Raw genomic sequence first — 23928 nt, 5'->3', positions numbered from 1 at the left:
GGTCCTACTGCCTGCTACATAGTTAGTGCTCAGTGAAGGGTGACTATAACACTTAACTTTCTAACCATTTGATCCATCCAGCAATGGGATAAGTTTCCTCCTGGCATAGTGAGTGTCTCCAGAAGTGCCCACAGAGGCTGAATTGCCCCCCGCGGGAGTGTCATACGGGTGGGAGGTTGGTCTCCATCACTGAGCCCCATACCAGCCATGCGGAAGTAGAGTCTTGGGCTAGTGCCTGAGTCTGTGTTTCTCTCTAGCCCACAGGAGACCTGGATGCACAGTCAGGCCCTGGAGTCCGCTCTTAGGTTTCGTTCTTTCCTAGTGGGAACAGACTGACTCGTAACTCTTCCACTCTTGCTCCTGAAGCGTGTTCTTCTTACTGCTTTTCCCGTTGGAGTTTTCATCATCTTTGGGTCAAAAGCCTATCATTTTAATGTTCTAGTTATAATTGAGCTTTCACTGGCAGTGGAGTGGTTTGATAGAAACAATTTACCATCCCCCCACCCCGACACACACACGGGCAAAAGCTGTGGGTTTTGGGACAGGTCCATCACTTCTCAGAGCCTCGGTTTCCTCATCTGTTAAAATGAAGGGGCTAGAGTAGATGACTTTAAGGTCACTCCTGGCTTCAGGATTCTGCCATGCTCTGGGGGACCTGCCCTGATGGAGTGGCGCATGTCTGAGTGAAGCACAGATGGCGCTTGACACCCAGGGGGACAGAGTCTTGGGTGTCAGAAGTCAGGCCTCTAGGCACCTGGCTGCCAAGCTGGTGCTGGTCTGGATCCTCCCTGCGGGGACCCTCCTTGACAGCAGGGCTGTAGAAAGCAGTGGTAGAGATGACCTGTCTCTCCTCCCTAGAGTCCTGAGGTAGCAAGGGGAGCTGGCCACATACCGGAGACCTTTCTAGTGACCTCTGGGGAGTTCCTGTTTTACTTATTAGCCGCCATCCTCACTCTTCTGCCCCGGGAAAAGTGCTGACCCTACGCTGTGCAGCCGAACAGGGAAGCGGGCAACCATCAAGCCCGCTCTTTTGTCCCTGTCAAACTTAACCTCATTTAACCCCTGCATCCTACCGCACTGGGGGAGGTAGAGACCAAGAGTTCACTACAGCAGGGGTTTTCACAGTTTTCAAAATCACAGCAACTTTATGGAAAAGGAAAAGAAGATGGTAACCTTTCATTCTGTTAATTGCGTAATGATAATGAGCACGACTGACTCGGCTTGCTCACTAATTACAATAGCTACCGTCTTTTAAGTACTGGGCAGGGTGGTCTCTGTAATCCTTACAGCAGTCCCATGAGGTGGGAGTCACGTCCTCTGTACAGATGAGAGCACTGAGGCTTGGAATGATAGGTTGGGCCCCTGCACTCACACAGGTGGTCAGTAGCCAAAGCAGCCCCCACCCCCACCCCATCCATCTCTGAAGCCCATGCATAAGTAAGTAGCCAGATTGGAGAGAGAGCCTATGCTAATGTGTCTCAAGTCATGGTTATCTGTAATCTAGGTTCTTTCTAGAGCTGGTAACCCTGGAACTGTTCACATTCAGGCCGGGACTTTGTTACACCTGGGAACAAAAATCAGCACATGAAGAAGATGGGAATATATTCACTACAGGAAAGGAACAGGCTGGGTTTTTGTTTTTGTTTTTAATTCATGTGAACTTAAAACAAGAAGAATAACTGTCATTTCCCAAACACCTGATGTTTTATAACTCTGCTTATGAAATACATCATTCTTTCCCAGCCAGCCCCAGAAAAGGAGCTGTTGATTGTATAGCAGGCTGGATCCCAGAGTAGGCCCTGGGGATTTGGGGGTTCTGTTTGTAGAGATCAGAAAGGCCAGTTTTCCAGTTTTCCCTCAGGAAATGGGACAGGGGAACGGCTGGGGGAAGTCAGCTTGGGGGAGCGGGAGAGTTGGTCAGAGCCCAGCCTGGGATGCCACCTTTAGCCCTGCCTGGCCTCTCAGCCGGGGGCCCTGGGCTGGGGGCACCGAGCAGAGAGCAGATAAAAGGCCTGCTCCGCTGAGTCCGCCCCAGTAAATGTGTGCGTTGTGTGCAAGCACAGTGAAAGCGCACACTGTCTCCACGGTTCTGTGTGCCCCCTTGTCCACGCTCACAGCCGCCCAAGCAGGGGGGCTCTGGGTCGGGTTAGTTTTCTTGGCTGCACTTTCGTCTCTCCCGTTGCCACGAAGCTTCCAGGCCCTCACTGGGCGTGGTCTCTGACACCCAGGCCCTCATTCTCCGGCGGGTTTCCTCACTGTACACCTCCGGAACTGGTTTTGTCCCTCCTGGACTGCCACTTCTGCCACCCCCTGTCTTTTGCCTCTCTCCGTTGCTGAGATTTATTCCAGCAGATTTCTTCTGCTCCCCGTCTCTGATCTGGCCTCTGCCCTCTCCAGCTCCTCCCACTTTTCCCAGATGGCTCATTCACTTTACTCACTCATTCATTGGGCAAACAGTGGATGAGACCCGCTGTGTGCCAGACCGGGGCCTGTCCCCAGGAGGCGAGTGATGAACTGGAGGTGGTCCCAGCCTCAGGGGGACAAACTGGACCATTTCAGGGAACTGCAGTTGCCCCAGGCTGGGCGCCATCACAGAGCTGAGTTCAGGGCTCCCAGAGGAGCCTCGAGTCCTTCAACCCTGCCCAGGACCCCCGGGACCCAACGTGCCCTAGGAAGGGATGCAGTTTAGGAAACCTGGGCTGTCACTTAGCAACTGGCTCCACCCCTTTCCCTCCCTGAACCCTAGAGCTGGGCCCGAGGGAATGAATGGGGAAGATGGGCCCAGGCTGTAAAGAGGCCAGGTGGGGAGGCCCCAGCTGAGCAGAGCTGGGCTAGCACTTTCCTTTTGAAGGTTACCCAGGCTCTGAGGGTCATCCTGGGCTAAGTCTAACTATAAATACTGTGCTTCCTGAAGGGATTACCTGCGCTCTGCTTCCCCTGCCTGCTCCCTCCTTGGCTGGACTGATCCTTTTCTGGGCCTGCTGTTGTCTTGAATCTCTTATCCCCTCTGCCAGGTGCCATACTTCAGCCACATCTCTCCAGCCCCCTGCAGCCCAGCTGTGACTGCCAGGGCGGAAGGGGAGGGGAGGAGAGATTGGAGTCTGCATCCTGGTCAAAGGGCCATTGCAGCCCAGGCTGTTGGGATGGGGAGGCTCTTGTCCCTTCTTCTGCCTGAAGCCTCATCTCTCCCACCAGCCAGAGCAAGCCCAGGCTTGTCACATAATCAGTACTTCTGGGGAGAACATGGCTGGCCCCATCCCTGGAGCAGGGACCTGGGTATGCAGCTTGGTAACCGAGTGTGGAAATAGAGCTTGGGGATTGCCACAGGTATAAATAGGGCCGCCTCCTGGCTTGGGTGGACTGACTCTCCTGGGAAATCTCTGGTTCCCTTGGCTGGTCTCAGACTTGGTGTCACGTCCCAGTGACTCAGGTATGCCAGTCCCCGAGGCCACAGTAAGGATCTCTTGGGGTCTGAGATCAACAAGCAAAGGGACTGCCTGACTTTTCCCTCACGGCAGCCCCTTCTCCCACTTCCCCTGCCTGCCCACTGCTGCTCTCAGCTGTGATTCCTCCACCATGCTCCCACACCGTTCACTGTGCATTTGTCAGTTCCATTTTCAACTCAGCAGACACTTGCTGAGAACCTGCACTGGGCCAGGGATATTCAGAGGGAAGCAGCCAGGCCCGCTGTCCTTCCGTGGGTTCTTGAGAATCCCCTCTTGTGTAGTTATTCTGAGTTAAGCAGTGTGAATCACACACATACGCACACATGCGCATAGATGCACTCCAGCTCTATGTAAATTGGAAAGGATCTTTAGTGTTCTCTCTCTCACTCTCCTTTCACCACCGTCCCTTGGGGGTGGTATTGCCAGACACCATTCATTATCCAGGCCAAACCACAGCGTCCACCATCATTATCCTCCCCCAACCCAGACATCGTGCCCTCTCGCTCTCTTCCCCCTTTACCCTCTGAATCTGCTCTCAGCAGCAACTTTGGAGGCGATCCATTGAACTAGCTGATGTTAACATATGGATGAGCGGGCCATTTCCACTTTGTTTTGCTGTGCTCACAAGTGGCGTTCTTCAGTCAGAACCGAGTACCTACTCCAGCCTAGCCCTGCAACTCTGGCTCAGTGGGTCTGAGGTGGGCCCTGGGAAGCTGCCTTTCTGTTTTTGTTTTTTGGGTTTTTTTTTTTTTGGCTGCATTGGGTCTTTGTTGCTGCACGCAGGCTTTCTCTAGTTGCAGCAAGCGGCGGCTACTCTTCATTGTGGTACACGGGCTTCTCACTGCGGTGGCATCTCTTGTTGCAGAGCACGGGCTGTAGGCGCATGGGCTTCAGTAGTTGTGGCACGCGGGCTCAGTAGTTGCGGCACACGGGCCCTAGAGCGTGCGGGCTTCAGTAGTTGCAGCGCGTGGGCTCAGTAGTTGTGGCTCGTGGGCTCTAGAGCACAGGCTCAGTAGTTGTGGCGCACGGGCTTAGTTGCTCCGCGGAACGTGGGATCTTCCTGGACCAGGGATCGAACCCATTTCCCCTGCATTGGCAGGCGGATCCTTAACCACTGCGCCACCAGGGAAGTCCGAAGCTGCCTTTTTAACCAGCACCTCAGCAGGTCCTAACACAAGTGGTATTTCAGGCAACCCTCAACACCCCAGCTTTTGCGTCTACTCAGAAACATACATTCTCTGCTCAGTTCCCTTCCCACCACAATCATAGAGACCCACGATTGTCATGGGCGTTTTGTCCCTCCCCATACAGGTGTGTACTTTGATCTTTTATTTTGTTTTTAAATCTCTCTTTCGTCAACTTCACTGGGGATAAGGACCATTTCTGTTACTCTGTTTTTGACCTGGAGCTTATCTAGGACAGGTGGAGACATAAGTAGAGGCCACTAGATGCTGCTGCTCCTGTTGCTGCTGAAACCAACAGAGCCTGCCTGGCCCTGAACAGAGTCACCCAGAGCTGCCAGCAACTGAAATCCTAGACGCAGTGGGCCTTGGGCTCTCAGTTCACCACCACCCTCAAACCCCACCTCTCAGCTCCCCAAACTCTTCCTCCTTTTCTGTGGCTGCTCCTCAGAACTTTATGTACCCTTTTTACTTGTCAGCAACTTTCATTATATTATTCTTATTACTAAAGTAATTAATGCTTATTGTTGGAAACTTAGAAAATAAAAGCAAAATAAAATCATTGGTAACTGTCAATCAGATATAACCACTGTTAACATTTTGGTGTAAATCCTTCTAGTCTTTTTAATATATATAATATTACATACGTGTTTTTGTGTGTGTGTGTGGTATGCGGGCCTCTCACTGTTGTGGCCTCTCCCGTTGTGGAGCACAGGCTCCGGACGCGCAGGCTCAGTGGCCATGGCTCATGGGCCCAGCCACTCCGCGGCATGTGGGATCCTCCCGGGCCGGGGCACGAACCCGTGTCCCCTGCATCGGCAGGCGGACTCTCAACCACTGCGCCACCAGGGAAGCCCTACATACGTTTTTAGAAATAAAAACTGGAGCACAGTGCACTGGCTGTTCTCTAACCCTTTTTTTTCACTGTATAATGCACATTTCCCCGTGTTACTCAGCCTCCTTCTGCCCCATTACAGAATGGCTGCTCGGGATGCACAGATGTTAATGTAGCCTTTCTCCTGTGCGTTTAATTTATTTCTGGAAAACCGGGCTGAGCTAAATAGCTTTGTAGATGAACTTTCCCCACACGCTTGTGATTATTTTCTTAGAATACTTTCTTAGAAACCAAATCGGTGAGCCAAAGGGATGCACACTTTTAAGCTTTTTGGTATCATAGCAAATACCCTCCAGAAAGTTTGTAGCAATTTGTACAGCATATGAAAGTGTTCACACCCCTTCCACTGCCCAATATTTTTTGACTCAACTAACTATAAAACATCATTTTCTTTTAAGTAAATGAAATTTAAAATACTCATCATCAGTTTGCTTTTTTTTAATGTTTGGAGTAAAAACTTCCTTTTCTGTTTTGTCTGTATTTGTGCCTAAAATTGTCAGCATTAGTGTGTAGGGATCTGGACATTTTGGCATGTCTCTTATGCATGCTTGCCTTGGGCCTGGGGAACTTTGCTGCATATTTTTGTGCTGTGTTTGACTCACTGTGAAGGGAGCCAGCCCCTGGCCCGAGGTGCTGCGCCTGCCCCCTGCTGGCAAAGAAGTGCAGTGACAGCTGAGACAGCTGGGCTTCTGCTGCCCTTTTCTTACATCAACCCTCCCCCTTCCCACCCCCACCCCCACCCCATTCTAATATTTTCTCATATTTTCAGCCTGAAAGAACCAGCGTGCAGGGCGAAGAAATTTTAAGCCCTTGTGTCTTGGGTGATGGAGATGCAGTTAATACTTGGGGAGGCTCACCGGCATCGTGTCCATCCTGGGGTGAGAAGTGTGTCTCTGACAGCGCAGACAGGAAAGCATGCTGTTCTCCGTGTGGAGGGGAGGGGACTCTGAAGGCCAGGTATTCGAGCAAAGCATCCCTCAGGTACTGGGGGCCTCCTGAGGTGACAGCTTTGAAAGGTGACACCATGGGGCTGTGTTCATATTAAAGAGTGAGATGCATTCATACACAGTTACATGTCAGGTGTCCTGAGGTCTCCAGTCCAGCAACCTTGATTGTCAGGGACAGAACCAAAACCTGACCATTTAAGTAAGGGGGTGGTGGGGCATCTGAGCAGGAAGAACACATGTCCCGAAGCCTAGTCTCTTTCTTCTTTAGGAAGCCTCTTTCCTAGAGCCATATGCTCTCAATTTTGACAGTGCTGACAAAGCTTTCTCAACTCTCAGCAGATTAGGAGTGGCCCATTAGCTGGGCCTGACCTCTACCCAATAGGAGCTGCAGTTAGATGGAGACCAGTAAGAACTGACATCTGGCAAAGAGGAAGGAGAAAGGAAAACTTTAGAAAACAGCTCAAGAAGTTAAAAAGCCCTGACGTCTGGGTCCTTGAGTGGAGAGGCAGAAATGCTGCACCCCAGAGGTCCCGAGGGTGTCACTGCATAATGCCTGTGAGTCCTGATGGATCAAAGCTCTTGTCAGTGAGTCATCAATGCTAAAGGACCAAAGAGAAAGGGGGTCAGAAATCATGATGCAGGGCTACTTGATTGATCCAGGCAGAAACACCTCCAGGCCAAACCTTTTCAAAAAAGCACATGGACAATACTGTCATTTTCTGTGCTGCCTTCTGCCTCCTTTCTGTCGTTCACACTTAAACCTTTGAGCCATCTGGCTTTTTTTTCTTTTAATTTATTTTTGGCTGTGTTGGGTCTTCATTGCCGCGTGCGGGCTTTCTCTGGTTGCGGTGAACTGGGGCTGCGGGCTTCTCATTGCAGTGGCTTCTCTTGTTGCGGAGCACGGGCTCTAGGCACGTGGGCTTCAGGAGTTGCAGCACGCGGGCTCAGTAGTTGTGGCTCGTGGACTCTAGAGCACAGGCTCAGTAGTTGTGGCGCACGGGCTTAGTTGCTCTGCAGCATGTGGGATCTTCCCGGACCAGGGCTCAAACCCATGTCCCCTGCATTGGCAGGCGGATTCTTAACCACTGCGCCACCACGGAAGTCCCGAGTCACCTGGTTTTGATTTTTGTGGCTGGCATGAGGTAGGACTCCTGTTGCATGTTTTTCTATATGGACAACCTGTAGTCCCAACATCATTTATCAGTAGCCCATTATAAAGAAAAATCTCTAGTGTTTCTCCTCTACTGCTCACACAGAATACTTCTGATGACAGTTATGTGGGTGTTTTTCCCATACCCTCTTCATATTGTGAAGGCTTTCCTTTCTTAAACTCTGTTCTTTTGTAATCTGTGTCTGATGAATTCCATATCTGAAGTCTTTGTGAGTCTGATTCTATTGCCTGTTGTTTTTGCTGGCTCAGACTCATATTGTCTTGTTTCTTTGTATGCTGTGATTAAAAAACAGAAACAAAAACAAAAAAACTATGACCTTGTTATTTGTTTTTCTCGGAACTTCATCTCAGGAATTCTTTGAGGCCTGGTTTGAAGTTATTTTCCTACAAAGAGGATTTGCATTTCCTTCGGCTAACCTAGGAACACTTCAGATTAAATGTCTGGCTTGAGAGTTTTCTGTCTGCACTGGTAGCAGCAAACCCACAGGAGGGCCGTTTGTGGATTCAGTCTGACCTGAGGTGGAACTCTCACTCTGTCACTTACTGTATGACCTCGGGCGAGTCATTTAATCTCTCTGCCTGTCCCATCATCTGTGAAGTAGTAATAATAACACCTACCACCTAAAGCCATTGGAAGGGTGAAATGGGATGATATGTATATAAGTAAAGTGCTTACATGGTTTTCTTTCACACAGTTGGTAGACAGTGAATGTCCTTCTCTTCCCCTGAGGAGCCGCCACTCCTGCCCCAGCCCGTGGGGGCAGTCCTCAGCCTTAGTTCCGCATCTCACCCAGGCTCTGAGTTATAGCGGGAGCCAAGTACTCTAGACCTCACTCCTGTGGCTCACTCTGCCTTCAGCCTTGAGGTGACTGAGCTTCCGAAAGCCTTTGAGAGATGCTTCTTCCCTCAATCTTGACTGAGGTCTGGAGTTGTCTTGGAGCTGGGTAACAAGAATGATGACATTTAACAGAATTGTTTTCTTCTTCAGAGGCTGCAGGGATTTTTTGGTTAGTTGGTTATGGTTCTAAAAACATTCTTTGTAACTTTATAGTGGAACATTAATAACAAGACATTAAAAACGTTTATAATTTTTAGTCATGGGAATATACATGAACAGTAATATAAGTGTGAAATAAACAGAAAGTTGTATATTGGCATTAAAACATTTTAAATCCTCTTTATAACAAGGAATATTTTTAAAATAAATTGTATGATACGAGCCCAACTCTACTGAGAAAAATGGGGGAAAGAAAGCTGGAAGGAAATATGTCTAAGTGTCAGCAGTAGTTACTTCTGAATGGTGGAATTCTTAAGTAAGTTTTCCCCAGTGGCAGCACGGTGCAGACAGTGGTCAGAGGGTGGCCTTCTGAGTCCGGAAGCCTGGTATTAAATTGGTACCTGTGTGGCTTTAGACCAATAACGAGCTCTTTGGGTCTCAGTTTCCCCGTCTGCCGGGGCATTTTGAGGCTACAGTGCCAGCCTGTGATCCGGCACAAGCTGGCTCCGTAAACCGTGGCAGTTATCTTTTTCAGATTAAAAATTTTTTACATTCTTTACAGATTTTAAAAGTACTGAACACGTCCTACTTTATTATCAAAGAAAGACAGTAAAATTAAGACTTCAACAGCAGCAGCAACAACAACAAAGGCAGTACATGCTGCGTCTGCTAACAGAAGTGGTTTACACCCCCAGGTTGGGTGTGTGCAGTTTCCAGACTCTTCCCTGACTCCAGGAAAGGGCACGGAGACCCGAACGTTCAGGAGCCACTGCAGTGAGGGCCAGGGAGGCAGGGCTGGGAGAGGGTGGACCACAGCTCTGGCTTTCTAGATGCTGAGCTTCTCCCTTCTGTCCTGCCCAGGACGCAACGAGCCCCTGAAGAAGGAGCGGCTGAAGTGGAAGAGCGACTACCCAATGACCGATGGGCAGCTGCGGAGCAAGAGGGATGAATTCTGGGACACAGCGCCCGCCTTCGAGGGCCGCAAGGAGATCTGGGATGCCCTCAAGGCTGCCGCCTATGCAGCTGAGGCCAACGACCACGAGCTGGCTCAGGCCATCCTGGACGGAGCCAGCATCACCTTGCCACATGGTGAGCAGGCAGGGCGGGGGCTTTCCCCACCGGAGTGAGGGGGCCGTCAGGGTGGAGGAGAGCCAGTGGCCAGCCCCATGTCAGGAGCTCCCATCCAGGCTGGTGGGTGGCAGGTGTGGCTAGTCGCTTGTTCATTCAAGCAGCCCTCATGAACATGGTCCAGGAGTGGGACACCAAGAAAAATGAGACACAGTCCCCACTTGCCTAACGAGGGCGTGGAAAGACACCAGCAAACCTCAAGGCGGTGTGATGAGAGCAAGCTAAAGATTGCTCAGGGCCCTTTGAGATCCCAGCACATCTCAGGTAACAACCTTCTGTTGAGTATTATTATGTGCTGAGCACCGAGCTAGAAGCTTCTGCTGCATTATCTCATTTAATTTCATAATGGCCCCTGGGACTATGTAAAGCAGAGGGCAACAATGGAAACTCTATAGAGTCAGAGACTGGGTTTTAACCAAGTGTCTCTTTCCTAGCTATGTGACCGTGAGCTTCTTGAATTTAAAGCCTCAGTGACTAAACAATTATAAAGTGGTAATACCAGCCTCATAGGATGGCTGTTAGGATTCAACAAGATACACATAACATCATTTAGTCCAGTCCCAGCACTTAGCTGGTGCTCAAGATACAGTAAATATCAATATATTACTATATGTAACACATTGTACAAGTAAGAAGATTGAGGCCCACTGGGTATAAGTCATGAACAGCAGGGCCTATGCTATTTCATTCATCCTTGTAACCCCAGCACCCAGCACATATGCTCAGGAAGGAGTTGTTGAATGAACAAATGAAAAGTTAAGTAATTTTCTAGGGTTGAATGAGCCAGTACCTGGTGGAGCCAGAATGTCAGCCCAGATCTTCCTGCCTCTACCTTGAGCTCCCACCAGCTGTCCCAGGAAGACCTGCCTGTAGGGTGGGTTTGAGGACTGTGGGATGACCATGACAGGTGTATCAGTCTGCTCAGGCTGCTATAGCAAAATACTGCAGACTGGGTAGCTTATTAAACAACAGAAATTTAGTTCTGGAGTCCGAGAAGCGCCAGATCAAGGTGGCAGCTGATTTGGTTTTTGGTGAGAGCTCTCTTCCTGGCTTGTAGATGGCCACCTGCTCTCTATGTCCTCATTGTGGGAGAAGAGAGAGAGCTTGAGCTTTCTGGTCTTCTTGTAAGGGCACTAACCCTTACTGGATCAGGGCCCCACCTATATGACCTCATTTAACCTTAATTACTCCCATATAGGCCCCTATCTCCAAATACAGTGACACTGTGGGGGTGGGGTTAGGGCTTCAATACATGAAATCGGTGGAGGGGACACAAGTTAATCCATATCAGTTGGTCCCCAAGCCGACTCTGACCACCCTGCCTTTCCCACAGGCACCCTCTGTGAATGCTACGATGAGCTGGGCAATCGCTACCAGCTGCCCATCTACTGCCTGTCGCCACCCGTGAACCTGCTTCTGGAGCACACTGAGGAGGAGAACCTGGAGCCCCCCGAGCCCACCCCCAGCGTGCGCCGAGAGTTCCCGCTGAAGGTACGCCTCTCCACGGGCAAGGACGTGAGGCTCAGCGCCAGCCTGCCTGACACGGTGGGGCAGCTCAAGAGGCAGCTGCACACCCAGGAGGGCATCGAGCCATCCTGGCAGCGATGGTTCTTCTCTGGAAAGCTGCTCACAGATCGCACGCGGCTCCAGGAAACCAAGATCCAGAAAGATTTTGTCATCCAGGTCATCATTAACCAGCCCCCGCCGCCCCAGGACTGAGGATCCCACGGACCCCTGGGCAGAGAGACCAGGGAAGGCCTCTGCAGGGCTGAGAGGCCTCCCGGCTGGAGCACTAGGCACCCCCACCCTGCCGCTGCCTTTGAGAGCCGTTCTTTTCTCCAGGGGAGCCTCCCGTGTATGGCTGCCGGGCGAGCCCTGAGGGGACCCTGCTTCCCAGGGACTCCGTGGGCCACCAGTGCCCAGCACCCAGGAAACAGTGTGCTGCCACACACAGGCCTTGCCAACCTTGTCAGAGAAAAGGCAAACCAGGGCCCTCCACCCTGCCTCTCCCCCGCGGCAGGTTCAAGCCACGAGGGCCAGCCCGGAGGCCCCTGGAGCCCAGATCTGTCATCTGGTGCTGCCGGCTGTGCTCACTCCGGTTTTCTGCTCAGGGTCTGAAGCAGCTGCTGTCTCCCTCCCTTGCCCCTACCCCCTGACTCTGCCCTGGGCCCAGTGCCAGCCCCCTAGAGGGGAGGGGACCACTCGTGAGCCCCGGGGGTGGGGAGCCTGAGGCCGGCCTCTGCCTCTCCCAGCCCCCAGCACAGCTGGCAGAGATGAGATGGTGGCCGATGGCTGGGCTGTCATGGCAGAGGCCTGCACAGGGCCATCTCTTCGCTGTAACCCCGGCAGTGGGGGGTCTGCAGCCCGCTCACGGCCCCGCAGCAGGTCCCTGTGTGCAGACATGTCTGCATATTTATCAATAAAGCCTTTTGCTCCTTCCTTCTCTCTTGCCTGGCTTTGGCTTTGGGTTCTCCTGTAGCTCTCTGGAGCCCTGGAGCCAGTTCTGGGGCGGGAGCAGGTGGGTGCACGGCCTCCCCAGCTGCTCCGGGTAGAGCAGCTACTGCTCCGTGCTCTCCACCGCAGAGAGTACGGTGGAGCGAGCCGTGAACTGCCAGTATGCGGACCTGTGTTCTCGTGGGTCCTCCGGAAAAGCCTCTTAACCTCCGAACCCGCGTTGCTTGTCTTTCAAGTGGAGGTGATGCCGCCTGCCCTGCCTCCCCTCTCAGCTGCTGGCAGGATTACATGGGATAACAGGTGTGAACTCGCTTTGAAAGCGAAGGCAGCACCTCCGGAAGGTGGCGTTAGTTACCTGCTGCTCTGCTCCTGCAGCACGAGGGTGCTGGCTTCAGACTCCAGCCCCCTGAGCCAGGCCCTCAGGACTGAGATGTGTGTGGACGTCCTGCAGATGCTGCGTGCACCCTTGGCGACGTGAAAGCAAAATCTCTGGTAAATTTTGATGATGAGCCTGTGTCGGCTTGCCAGCAAGGGAACCAGAGGGAAGAAAGAGCCGGGTCTTGTGCTTCCTTAGGGGAAAATGTGCACGTAAGCAGAGAGGGGGACCTTAGATAAGGTGGTTTAGCTGAGGGCAGGCCACGTGAGTGTCACAGAACCACAGGGCTGTGGTGTCTGTGGTTCACTGGCAGGTTCAACCTGGGTCGTGGTGACCCAGGCCTCACTCCCATAGTTCCAGGTGCGGAACTGAGCAGTACAGGTCTGCTTCTTCTCCAGTTGATAGTATTTTTCTTTCTCAGTGAGCACCGGTCAGGTTGGCCTGACTGGGAAACCAGGGAGGGAAGGATGATCAGTCAGAGCTGGTGTCTTCGTCAGCAGGGCTTGGCGCTGCGTTCCAGCCCTTCCAGTGGCTCCTTGAAGCAAGACCGTGTAAGTCCCACAGAGGCCCCCTGCGACAGACTGATGGGTGAGGTCTGTCAGGGACAAGTGGACTTGCAGCCAAATGCTGCGGTGCTTCACTAGGGGGCGCTGTGGGACCCGAGAGGCAAGGCCTGCGCGAGCTGCGTGCAAAGAGGCAGGCGGCTGCCCTTACCTCCACCCACTGTCTGGCACTCCAGCCCAGATGAGGCAGAGTCTTGCCCCTTCCCAGAGCAGGCAGGGCCTTTTCACGGGACGGCCTGGGGATGCGGGCTTATCTTGGGTCCCCACATTTGGCCTTTAGGCTCCCTCACTGGCACTGGCTGGGCAGGGTTTCCAGGCGTCCAGCAGGTGGCACCGCCATCAGGGCTAAGGGCAGCCAGCGATCCTTTGTGCAGCGCGGCTGCCCGGCCCATCTGGGCCTCAGCGCTCAGGACAGAGGCTGGGCAGGCGCCTTCCTGCAGTCCTCGCTCTCGCTCCCGGGGCACTGGGCCCTCCGGCTCCAATAGGCCAGAGGTTGGGGGGTGGCAACTGTCCCTGCCGCCTCCTGCTCCTCGGGGCTGCCTGGGGTGAAGGTGACAGGTCGAGAGGCAGCTGGAGAGTTGGGCCGGTGAGCTCATGGCAGAGGCGCCTAGCAGGGCGGGGCTGGGAGCCCTGGCATATAAAGCCCCTGGGGCCCCGGGGCCTGCAGGGGCGGGTTGCGCACGGTGCCATGGCGGGCTCCGAGGAGGTGCAGAGGGCCACGGCACTCATCGAGGAGCGGCTGGCACAGGAGGAGGAGAATGAGGTAGGGCGGGGTGTGGGGCCCAAGGGGGTGCTGAGGAGACCCAGCTCTGCTATCAAGGGAAGGAAGAGCCTGGCTGCCGTACCTGGAAGGAAGGAGGACAGGTGTCCCCAGGGACCCAGCTGGCTCTACTGCAGGGTGCTCCTGAGAGGGGGCTGCTGGCAGTGGGAGATGGAGGCTTCAGCCCCCAAATCTGAGAGACAGTGGAGTGGGCGAGCCAAGCTGGGTTCCTCGAGACCCTGTCCACCCACCTGGGCCTCGAGGAGACAGGCTGAGCTGCACAGAGCAGGACAGCTGGGATGCTGCCTGCAGATTGGGGCCCTGAGATCCCCCCAGCTGCCGGCTGGGAGGCTGGGACAGGAAAAACTCCAGTGTTTGGTCCCTGAGGAAGGATAAAGACGGGGAGCAGAGTGAGAAAGGGATGCTGGCCAAGGAAGCATGGGTTTTCTAGGACCACCAGCCATACCCGGGGAGGCGACTGAGCATGGGGCTCTGGGCAATTGTATTTTCTCTGGAATAAAGAAGTCGGGGAGGAGGGTGCGGGCTGGTTCTACTCTTCATTTTATGGAGATGAATACTTCACCTAGAGTCTACTCTTCCAAGATCCCAGTGCTGGGAGGAATGAGAGGCTCAGGAAGGTCAGCCTCTGCCTCCTCTTTACCAGCTCTGTGTTCATTTTAGCCGACATCTGCCAGGTGCACGGTCAACTAAGAAACAAGGCAGAGTGGAAAAGGGTGAAATAGAGGTGTAACTCAGAAGTGAAGGAGCACAAAGGGTGGGTGAGGCATGCCGACCGTGGGCCCTCGAGGACTTCTCTGTGGACAGGAGGGCATTTGAGCCAGGCCTTCAAGGATGGCCCTTGAAGGATGGAGGTCAGGAGTGGGGAGAGTATTCCAGGCTAAGGAAACAACAGGCGCCTGTCGTTGGGGTGAGCGGAAGCATGATTGTCGGGAGAAAGTCTGGCAGGAGGGGCTGAGGCTGGGAAGGGAGACAGGGCACAAACCAGACAGTGAGGACCACGTGAAAGATACTTACTCTGTGGGCAGTGGGGAGCCACTGCATGTTGTTGAGTGAGGCACAGTGGTACCACCTGACATGTTTGGGGAAGGCAGCTCTGACAGCCCTGAGAGGGACTTGGAGGGGGAAAGACTGGCCCTAACAGGAATGGGAGGGAGGAGATAAATCAGTGTAGATGTAGACTCCATTCAAAAAAGGAAGAGTGACTGAATGGAGGTGAGGAAGAGGGAAGGGTCAGGACTCTGGTGGAAGAAGAGATGAGGGCTAGGGAAGGGAGGGGAGGTTTGGCTGGGAAGGACCTGGACTGAGCCTGCTGAGTCCCCGCCGGCGCATCCCTGGATCTCCAGGTATGCCATTTCTCACTCCCCCAAGGGCATGTGCACCAGGGCCAGGCAGGGGAGTCATGTTGCTGGGCCATTTCTGGAATGCTGCCACTGGACACAGAGACCTTCAGTAAGGGGACACGGAGCAGTCTTCATCCATTCATTCATCCAACAAATATAGCGGCAGGGCTGTCAGGGCCACAGGTGCCCACAGAGCCAGCCTCACCACTGGTGCCTCCTACATGCCAGGCACCGTGCTATGCATTGGACAGGCATTCTCTCATTTCCTCTGTGCAACCATCTATGAAGTAAGGTGGAAGTTTTGTTGGGTTGTGTTTCACCGACAAACACCCAATTCAATAAACATTTCTTGAGCACCTACTGTATGCCAACCTACAGAGACAAATCTGAAGCGAGGGGCTATGGAGTCTGGGTAAGGCGTGGGCAGGCGTTAGAGTCCCCAGTTGTTCCCACCAGGCCCCAGCCCAGCGGCATTCTTAGAGGAGAACCGCTGTTCAGCCTGCACCCACTTCATGGGGTGGGTAGGGAAGGAGGGTCTCGGAGACCAGCCCAGGGGCTGAGGCTCTCTTGCAGGGGCCTTACTGGGCTAGGTCATCACTGAGGACTTGGAGGTGTGCAGAGCTGCTGAGCCCGCCTGCCACCATCCGTGAACTCATTCATTCATTTATTCTCCAAACATTTGCAGAGCACCTACTGTGTGCTAACTCTTGTCATCGGTGCTGGGGATGCCAAGATGATTAAGACCAAGCCCACTCTAGATGCTCCAGGAGCCCAGCCAGGGCTCCACATGCAGTAGTAGCTGAAGCCCTAGGTGATCTTGTCCCTGGGTGAGGATGCAGCGTTTCAGGCGAGGCCGGCACTGGGGAGACCTCAAACCATGTAAGCCTGACATGGAAGGGAGATGCCAGTGGGCAACAGAACATTCGAAATAAAGACCTGGAAAATCAGCCCTCAACTGACACTTGAAGAGTATAACACCGGAGCTCGGTGTCGAACGACAAAGGCAGCTGAGAGCTCTGTAAGGGAGATCATTTCTCCCCAGCTGCCACCTGGACTCGGCACTCTCCAGCCTGGACGAATGTTTCCGGTACATGGGGACTTCAGAGATAGGGGCGCCAGCACTTAACGAAGAGTGTTTTCCTTTAGAAGAGAGGAAGTGGCCATGAGGAAGTAGTCCAGGCAGGTTGGAGCTACAAGTGGGGAGGAGACTTGGACAGAGTCTCCCCCATATTATTAAAATGAGAATAAGGTTAATACTTAGAGTTCACATCAAGCTGAGAGCTGGGGAGCTGCGGGTTCCACCCCTCAGGTTCCCTGAGAGCAACAGTTTCCATGCTCTAGGATTTCACGGATCAGTAAAATCTGAGGGAAAGAAGTTGGTAACTGACAGAGTTGCCAAATTTTTGTATTGTCAAGTAAGCCCACTAAAAAAAAAAAAAAACTATCATCTCATCTCAAGTATTTCATCAAAGTGAATTTTAAACGCCAAAAGGAAAAAAAAACCCAAAACCTCAGTGCTTGAAAACAGTGAGTATGTTTAATTTCATGAAAACTCATTCCAGTAGCCCTTAATCCTGTTTTGCTGGGGACACAGGGCAGTCAGTACACAGGTGTTTGAACTGGGGTTGGGGCCAGGGAGGCCGGCTCTGACCTGGGGCCTCCTGGACCAGACAGGAGTGGGGCAGATGACGGGCTGGGAGGTCACACAGGAGGAGGTCCTTGGGGTCCTTGAATTTGTTGTGGGCGAGGCTATCTGGCCCCCGAGGCACTGCAGGCAGTCCCGGAACCCGTCCTGTCCTTGGCTCACCAGAAACTCCGAGGAACCACCACCCATCAGAAGCTGCCCATGGAGATGCTGGTGTTGGAGGATGAGAAGCACCACAGGCCTCAGAGTCCATCCTTACAAAAGGTTAAGGTAAGTGCTAGGAGAACCCAGTATCTGCGCGCTCAGGAGACAGACCAGGCAGTTACGGCCTTGCCCCTCCTGGTGCTCCTCCAGCAGCTCAGCACCCCTGGGAGATGTTAGCGATGCAGCATCTCGGCCCCATCTCATACTTGTAAAGGAGAGCAGAATATGCCACCCCCAAATATGCCACTTTGGCATACTGATTTTTTTTTTTTTTTTTTTTTTTTTGCGGTACGCGGGCCTCTCATTGTTGTGGCCTCTCCCGTTGCGGAGCACAGGCTCCGGACGCGCAGGCCAGCAGCCATGGCTCACGGGCCTAGCCGCTCCGCAGCATGTGGGATCTTCCCAGACGGGGGCACGAACCCGTGTCCCCTGCATCGGCAGGCGGACTCTCAACCACTGTGCCACCAGGGAAGCCCCATACTGATTATTTTTAATTAAAGTTATCTGAGAAAAAGCCAGTGCAAGAAGAACACTCTGACCCTCCTTTGTTCCCCTGAAAGTAGCAAATAAATCTGCCATGGGAAGTTACCCTGCTATATCAGGAAAGTAGAAAGCTTCCTTATCACTAGATCTCAGGAATTCAGGGCTGAGAAGGCTATATAAACAAAACTTGTTTCTTCACTAATTAGTTCCTCCAAAAACAAACTCCTTTGTCTTTTCAATGTGGCACAAATTTATTGTTTCTTTGTCTAAAATGTGTAAAAGCTGCCTGCTTTGGTCACTTCTTTGAGTCTCATATTTTTATGGACTACCATACATCTGAAATTAAATTTGTTTTTCTCCTATTAATCAGTCTTACATCAATTTAATTATTAGACCAGCTAAAGAACTTAGAAGTGAAGAGGGGGGAAGTTTTCCTCCCCAGGCCTGCTAAGTCAGAATCTGCATGTGTACAAGATCCCAGGGGACTCATTTTGGAAGCGGCAGTGATGGGGCAGCCATACAACAGGGCATGATGCAGGTGTTAGTGGGCTGGGGGAGGCTGTGTGTGCTGCCAGGAGACATCTGCACGCTGATAAGAGAAAAGCAGAGTTTCCAGACCACTGCGTGGAGGATGATCCCATAGGATGCATGTCTGAAAGGGCATCAACAGAACTATGATAGAAGTTCCTCTGGGAGAGAAGGGCTTTCTCTTCAGAGCTTTTATGTTTCTGTATTACTTTTATGGCCAGAGAGAGAGAGAGAGAGAGAGAGAGAGGCAGGGAGGGACGGAGGGAGGGAGAGAGAGAGAATTCCATGGAGATATGAGAGCTCGTACCCTGTTCTGGAGGCCTGGGCTAAGAACTGCCCTTGAGATTTCCTCATCAACTCCCCACGCTATGTGGAGCCTTGAAGCTGGGCAGCTCCCAAGCAGCCACCTGAAGCCCCCTGTGCATCTGTGTCTGTCTCATTGGCTTCACCTAGTCCTAGGCGGCAGAGCTAAACCTGGATTCTTTCTCCCTTGAGAGGCTCTCCCTGTCCTCCACCTCCAGCCTAGCTCAGAGGTCCCCAAGCCCCACATTCTGTGCCCCAGTGCGGGACTTGATTGGCTATCCCCACGCAGGGTCAAGAGCGCGTGCGTAAAACATCCCTAGACCTGCGGAGGGAGATCATCGACGTGGGTGGGATTCAGAACCTCATCCAGCTGCGGAAAAAGCGCAAGCAGAAGAAGCGGGAAGCCCTGGCAGCCCCCCAGGAGCCGCCTCCAGAGCCGGAGGAGATCGTAAGGGTCCTGGGGAGGACACCTGTGTGGGCAGGGGGAGCCAGGGAAGGGGGAATGGCTCAGATCACAGCGGAGCGGCCCCCAGGGACTGCCTTCGCTCTCTCCAGACCGGCCCCGTGGACGCGGAGACATTCCTGAAAGCGGCGGTGGAGGGGCAAATGAAGGTCATTGAGAAGTTCCTGGCAGACGGGGGTTCCCCCGACACCTGCGATCAGGTGATGTTCCCATCGGGCCCTGCACCTGTGCCGGCCTCCCTTTCAGAGCTGATGGCTGCACCCCGCCCGCTTGTGCATTCTTTGAGAAGAGGCGTGGGTGTCCTTTGGGAGGGGGCCCCTCAGAAGATGTGGGATGCCCCCTTCCCCACACAGGGGTTTTTCTAAATCCTTAGACCCTTTCCAACTTGAACCACCTCCAGAGTAATAAACACCTGGATTTTTAGGGGAAAAAATGGAATGGAATCAAATACAGAGTCCAAGACCAGGAGATTTGGATTCAAATCCCACCTGTACCACTCCCTAGTTCTGTGACCTGTGGCTGGGCCCGTCACCTCTCTGTGCCTGTTTCCTTCTTCGTAAAACTGGCTCCTCCCCTCAGAGCATGTTATGGGGATCAAATAGAATATTAGTTCTTCAATACATATTTATCGAATGAAAACACTATTAAAGCACATGCTTGGATATGATATTTTGTGTTGCATTGTATATCATCATACTTTTAACAATTATTTTTATCTTATGGTTAAAATATATATATATATATATATATATATAAAACATGAGACATGCCAAATAAATTTTAAGTGCACAACTCAGTGGCATTAATTACACTTATAATGTTGTGCACCCATCCCCACGATTTTCAAAATATTTCCGTCACCCGTCATACTTCTTTTTGTTTTCCCTGAAACTGCCTCTTTCATACTTTGTAGGATGCTCTCTCGAGATCATATCCTGGGATTGAGCAAATTAATGGTCACCCCCTTCAGGCTGCATTATTGCAGGCTTAGACCACATGTCCTTTCCACTTTTTAGATTCCAGAGTTTTAATCCTCTTGGTCTATCTAAGCATCTCCTGCCTCTGTGTTGTGCTAGGAGCACAAAACCAAAAAGACCAGGGTTGACAGTAGCTGGGAGACTGATGCACAACTGGTTCATTAGAATATGGAAAGATATGCCCTCTGGCCTGAGTGTTTCAAGAGACCAAAGCGAAAGCCGACTGAATTGGACAGGAAGTTCATTCCCTCCTTGAATCAGTAATCAGGGTGCACCTGCCCATCCTGGCCCTGGGCAAGGCACTCAGGGGAAATAGTCAAGTAAGACTCAGCTTGCCTTTGACCGTCTATCACAGTGGAGGGTTGTCTGGACCCCGGGACAGCTATGGCCTAGAGGTTTCAAGAAGTCGATGACACTTGAGCTGCATCTTCATGGAGTTACAAGAATTCATCAAGCACTCACAGGGAGTATGGGCAAAATGGGCATTTGGGCACAGGCAATAGCTTGTGTGTTTAGGGGGCAGTGGGAAGGTCAGAGTCCACAGTGCACAGGAGGCCTCCAAGGCTGGTCCAGATAGAGCATGAAGGAGCCGGCGGAACATGGAAGATATGGGGACCCGGCACAGGGGTCAGAATCGGGCTGGGATAAGGCCTGGGCTCAACTTGGGTGGGCGATGGGCTCAGGCCTGGGGCCAGAGTTTAGGCCCTGACAGTTTCTCTGGGGACAGTTCCACCGGACAGCACTGCACCGAGCTTCCCTGGAGGGCCACATGGAGATCCTGGAGAAGCTTCTAGAGAGTGGGGTCACTGTGGACTTCCAGGATCGGGTGAGCAAGAGGCCAGGTATTGGGTGAGGGGCAGGAGGTGGTCCAGCACTCATAGACTCCCTATCCCTGCAAACCTCCAACCTGGGACATAAACAAGCTGCCTCGGGGGCCAGGCTCCACCTCTAGTATGTTGTATGACCTTGCGGGGTGGCGGGGGGGGGGCATCTCCTCCCTGAGCCTCCTCTGTAAATCTGGCTTGGACGAGATGGAGCCCGAGGGTTCTTCGGCTCCACTGCATCCATTGCTCAGTCATTGGAGTGGCCCTATCCTTCCCTGGATACCTGCCTGCCCTCTTGGCTGGGGTCCTTTCCCCCAGGGCACTTTCTTCCCTGAAGCTCTGCAATTAGGCTCCACCCTTCCTTTCTAGCTGGACTGCACGGCCATGCATTGGGCCTGCCGTGGGGGCCACTTGGAGGTGGTGAAGCTTCTGCAAAGTCGGGGAGCAGACACCAACGTGAGGGATAAGGTGAGGCCATAATGCTCACAGATGTTGAGGTAGCAGGGCGGAGGGGTGGTGGGGAGAGAAGCAGAGGGTAGAAAAGCAGCAAGCAGGAGGGTAGTGAGCTAGTCTGGTTTCTGGAGTGGCTGCAGAGCCCAGGGATGGGTCCTTGCCATCAGCTGCAGCCCCTTGGAGACTACCATCTGGGAACGGGAGCAAGAGCAGAGGAGAGGGGAGGAGAAGAGATCCACTAGCTTGGCGGCTTTGGGACCACCCAGAGATGCAGGATTTGTTCACCCGTGCCATCGTTCATCATCCTTCTATCTGTCTATCTATCCGTCCATCCATTCATTTATTCATCTGTTCACTTATTTATTCATCCACCATTTTTAATTCACTCAATCCTTTGTATATAACCTTGAACAAGTGACAGCCTCTGAGCCTGTTGCTCATCTATAAAATGTCTTGCAGAGTTCTTGTATAGATTGGATGGGAAAATTTATGTAAATTAATTATTTATTCAACATAAGGCTAATGTTTTGTAAGATTTTGCTGTGCTCATCACATAGTCATTTCTCAGTAAATGGCATCTACTATAATTATTTTAAAAGGGCAGAGGAGTGAGCAGTAGCTCACATCCAGGTGAGAGGGGAAACATAGAAGGCTTCCCCGAGGAGGTGGCATGTAATGCCTTAGAGCTGATCATCAGATAGGGTGATGGGAAATTACAGCGTTCCCTACCCCTCCTTGGGAGAAGGATTAGGCTAGAGTTAAGACGGCCGCCTCCCAGAGGCATCACAGTCCAGGTCCCTTCAGCCAGCATCTCCTGATTCCTCCCCACCCAGCTGCTGAGCACCCCCCTGCATGTGGCAGTCCGGACGGGGCACGTGGAGATCGTGGAACACTTTCTATCCCTGGGCCTGGACATCAATGCCAAAGACAGAGTGAGTGTCTGGGTTCCTTCACGCCCAGCCCCACCATAGGGGGCTCCATATGCCCCCTGAGGGCTCCCACATGCCCCCGTGGGCCATGCTGAGTGTCTCACTGGTTCTAGGAAGGGGACAGCGCCCTGCATGACGCCGTGAGGCTCAATCGCTACAAAATCATCAAACTGCTGCTCCTGCACGGGGCTGACATGATGAGCAAGAACCTGGTAAATCCACTCCTTTCCTGATTCAGTAAACAGTGTGCGCTGCCCTCCCGGGCCCTGTGCTGGGCACTCGGAAGAAAGACAGAACTGAGCAGGACTCGGCTGGCCTGCCCTTGGGGCAGTGTCACAGTGGAGGGTTTCTCTGGGCCCCAGGAGATTGGGGGCCCACCCGGCTTCCCAACTCTCTCTATGCTTCTCTACATCCAGAAAATCTAAGTGGAGAAAACAGCCAGGAGGGACAGGAGGAGGATTTCCCAAAGGCCCCCAAGTAGACTGCAGGCGGTCCTAATGTCCAGGCTCAGGGAGGCCAAAATCGTGGAGGGACAGAGCCGGAAGGAAGCTAAGCACTCAGTCAGCACGATTGTTCCTAGCACCCTGTGTTGGCTCCTGTGGTCCTCCAGTTCCTTTAGGAACCTGTGTCCCCCCGTCCAAGCTCTTCTTTGGGGCCCAGAGCAATCACAAAAGAGAGGAGAATTGGGTAAGGGGGGACCTTGACTCAAGAAAGGCTGGGGGGTGCAATATAGGGGGAGGGGATTAAGAGGTACAAACTGTTATGTATGGTATAAGCTACAAGGATATATTGTACAACACGGAATATAGCCAATATTTTATAATAACTATAAGTGTAGTATAACCTTTAAAAATTATGAATCACTGTATTGTGCACCTGTAACTTATATAATATTGTACATCAACTATACTTCAATTTTTTAAAAAAAGCTAGCTATATGAAAGAAGAAAGAGAGGCTGAGGAGATAATGGGAAAGTTAGGAAGACAAGGGGAAGGTGTAAATGAGGGCTTCTCAACCGCACACGTGTTGGGCGGGAGAACTCTTTGTCGTGGGGGGGCTGTCCGTGCATTATCGGATGTTTGGGCAGCATCCCTGGCCTCTACTCAAGATGCCAGTAGCATCCCCTCCTCCAGTGTCATAACCAAAAATGTCTCCAGACATTGCCAGTTGCTCCCAGTTGGGAGCCACTGGCGTAGATGAGGGTACCTCTTCGTCCAGACTTCTGAACGGTGACTAGATATCCTCTTGTCTCCCCCAGGAAGGAAAGACCCCCACGGACCTGGTGCAGCTGTGGCAGGCTGACACCCGGCACGCTCTGGAGCACCCGGAGCCGGGGTCAGAGCAGAACGGGCTGGAGGGGTCTGCTGAGGGTGGGCGGGAGACCCCGAAGCCTGTGCCAGCCCAGTAAACGACTGTCCCAGCCCAGCCAGGCACCTGGCCTGTCCCCTGCGTACAGCCGGAGGGTCATAAGAATGGCCCCCAGAGCTGAGGACCGCATCATACCTCTGTACGCCCCGGGAGCCCTCACAAGCTACCGCAATTAAAACAAAAAGTCATTTTTGCTGTGTGTGATGTTCATTTCTATTTGTGCCTAAAACATTTAGGAATGAAGGAAGACTGGGGGCAAGGGTGGGCTCAGGCAAGAGGGGAACTTGGAGCCCTTTGGCCCCCCTGAGCCAGCCCTGCTGCTTTTCCTAACAAGGCCTCTTTTTGCTTCTTTCCTGCCACCCCACTTCCCAGTCCCAAAGTGGATCAGCTTCCCAGGGCACTTGTCCTGGGGTCCCCTCCTGGTGACAGCTGTCCTGTGGGGCTGTGCGTGACCAGCACGGGCCTGTCACG

The 23928-nt window shown here is 52.7% G+C and overlaps 2 protein-coding genes across 6 annotated transcripts in view; both read left to right on the top strand.

Moving 5' to 3' along the window:
- UBTD1 (ubiquitin domain containing 1) overlaps nt 1-12202 on the top strand; it is a 52266-nt gene extending 40064 nt beyond the window's left edge. For both annotated transcript variants that reach the window (XM_070043872.1, XM_030865239.3), the window contains 2 exons: nt 9499-9726; nt 11099-12202. In XM_070043872.1, coding sequence (XP_069899973.1) covers nt 9552-9726; nt 11099-11484 — 561 coding nt within the window. In that variant the 5' untranslated portion in view covers nt 9499-9551 and the 3' untranslated portion in view covers nt 11485-12202. The remainder of the gene's footprint in view (nt 1-9498; nt 9727-11098) is intronic.
- A 1197-nt stretch (nt 12203-13399) lies between these two features.
- ANKRD2 (ankyrin repeat domain 2) lies at nt 13400-23597 on the top strand. Of its 4 annotated transcripts, XM_060286146.1 has the most exons (10): nt 13933-15282; nt 15965-16366; nt 17090-17194; nt 18732-18890; nt 18998-19105; nt 20610-20708; nt 21076-21174; nt 21993-22091; nt 22202-22300; nt 23348-23597. In XM_060286146.1, exons 2-10 carry the CDS (start codon nt 16181-16183, stop codon nt 23495-23497), a joined length of 1104 nt encoding a protein of 367 aa, XP_060142129.1. In that variant the 5' UTR covers nt 13933-15282; nt 15965-16180; the 3' UTR covers nt 23498-23597. The 4 variants fall into 4 exon arrangements, with proteins under 4 accessions (XP_060142130.1, XP_030721102.2, XP_060142129.1 ...); XM_060286147.1 differs by lacking the exons at nt 13933-15282; nt 15965-16366 and adding an exon at nt 13400-13744; XM_030865242.2 differs by lacking the exons at nt 13933-15282; nt 15965-16366 and adding an exon at nt 13400-13921.
- Nucleotides 23598-23928: the final 331 nt, after the last annotated feature.

The sequence above is a fragment of the Globicephala melas genome, chromosome 16 (assembly GCF_963455315.2).
Source record: "Globicephala melas chromosome 16, mGloMel1.2, whole genome shotgun sequence".
Taxonomy (NCBI): Eukaryota; Metazoa; Chordata; class Mammalia; order Artiodactyla; family Delphinidae; genus Globicephala; species Globicephala melas.
Note: the sequence above shows the minus strand (reverse complement) of the source record. Positions and strands in the feature narration are given on the sequence as shown.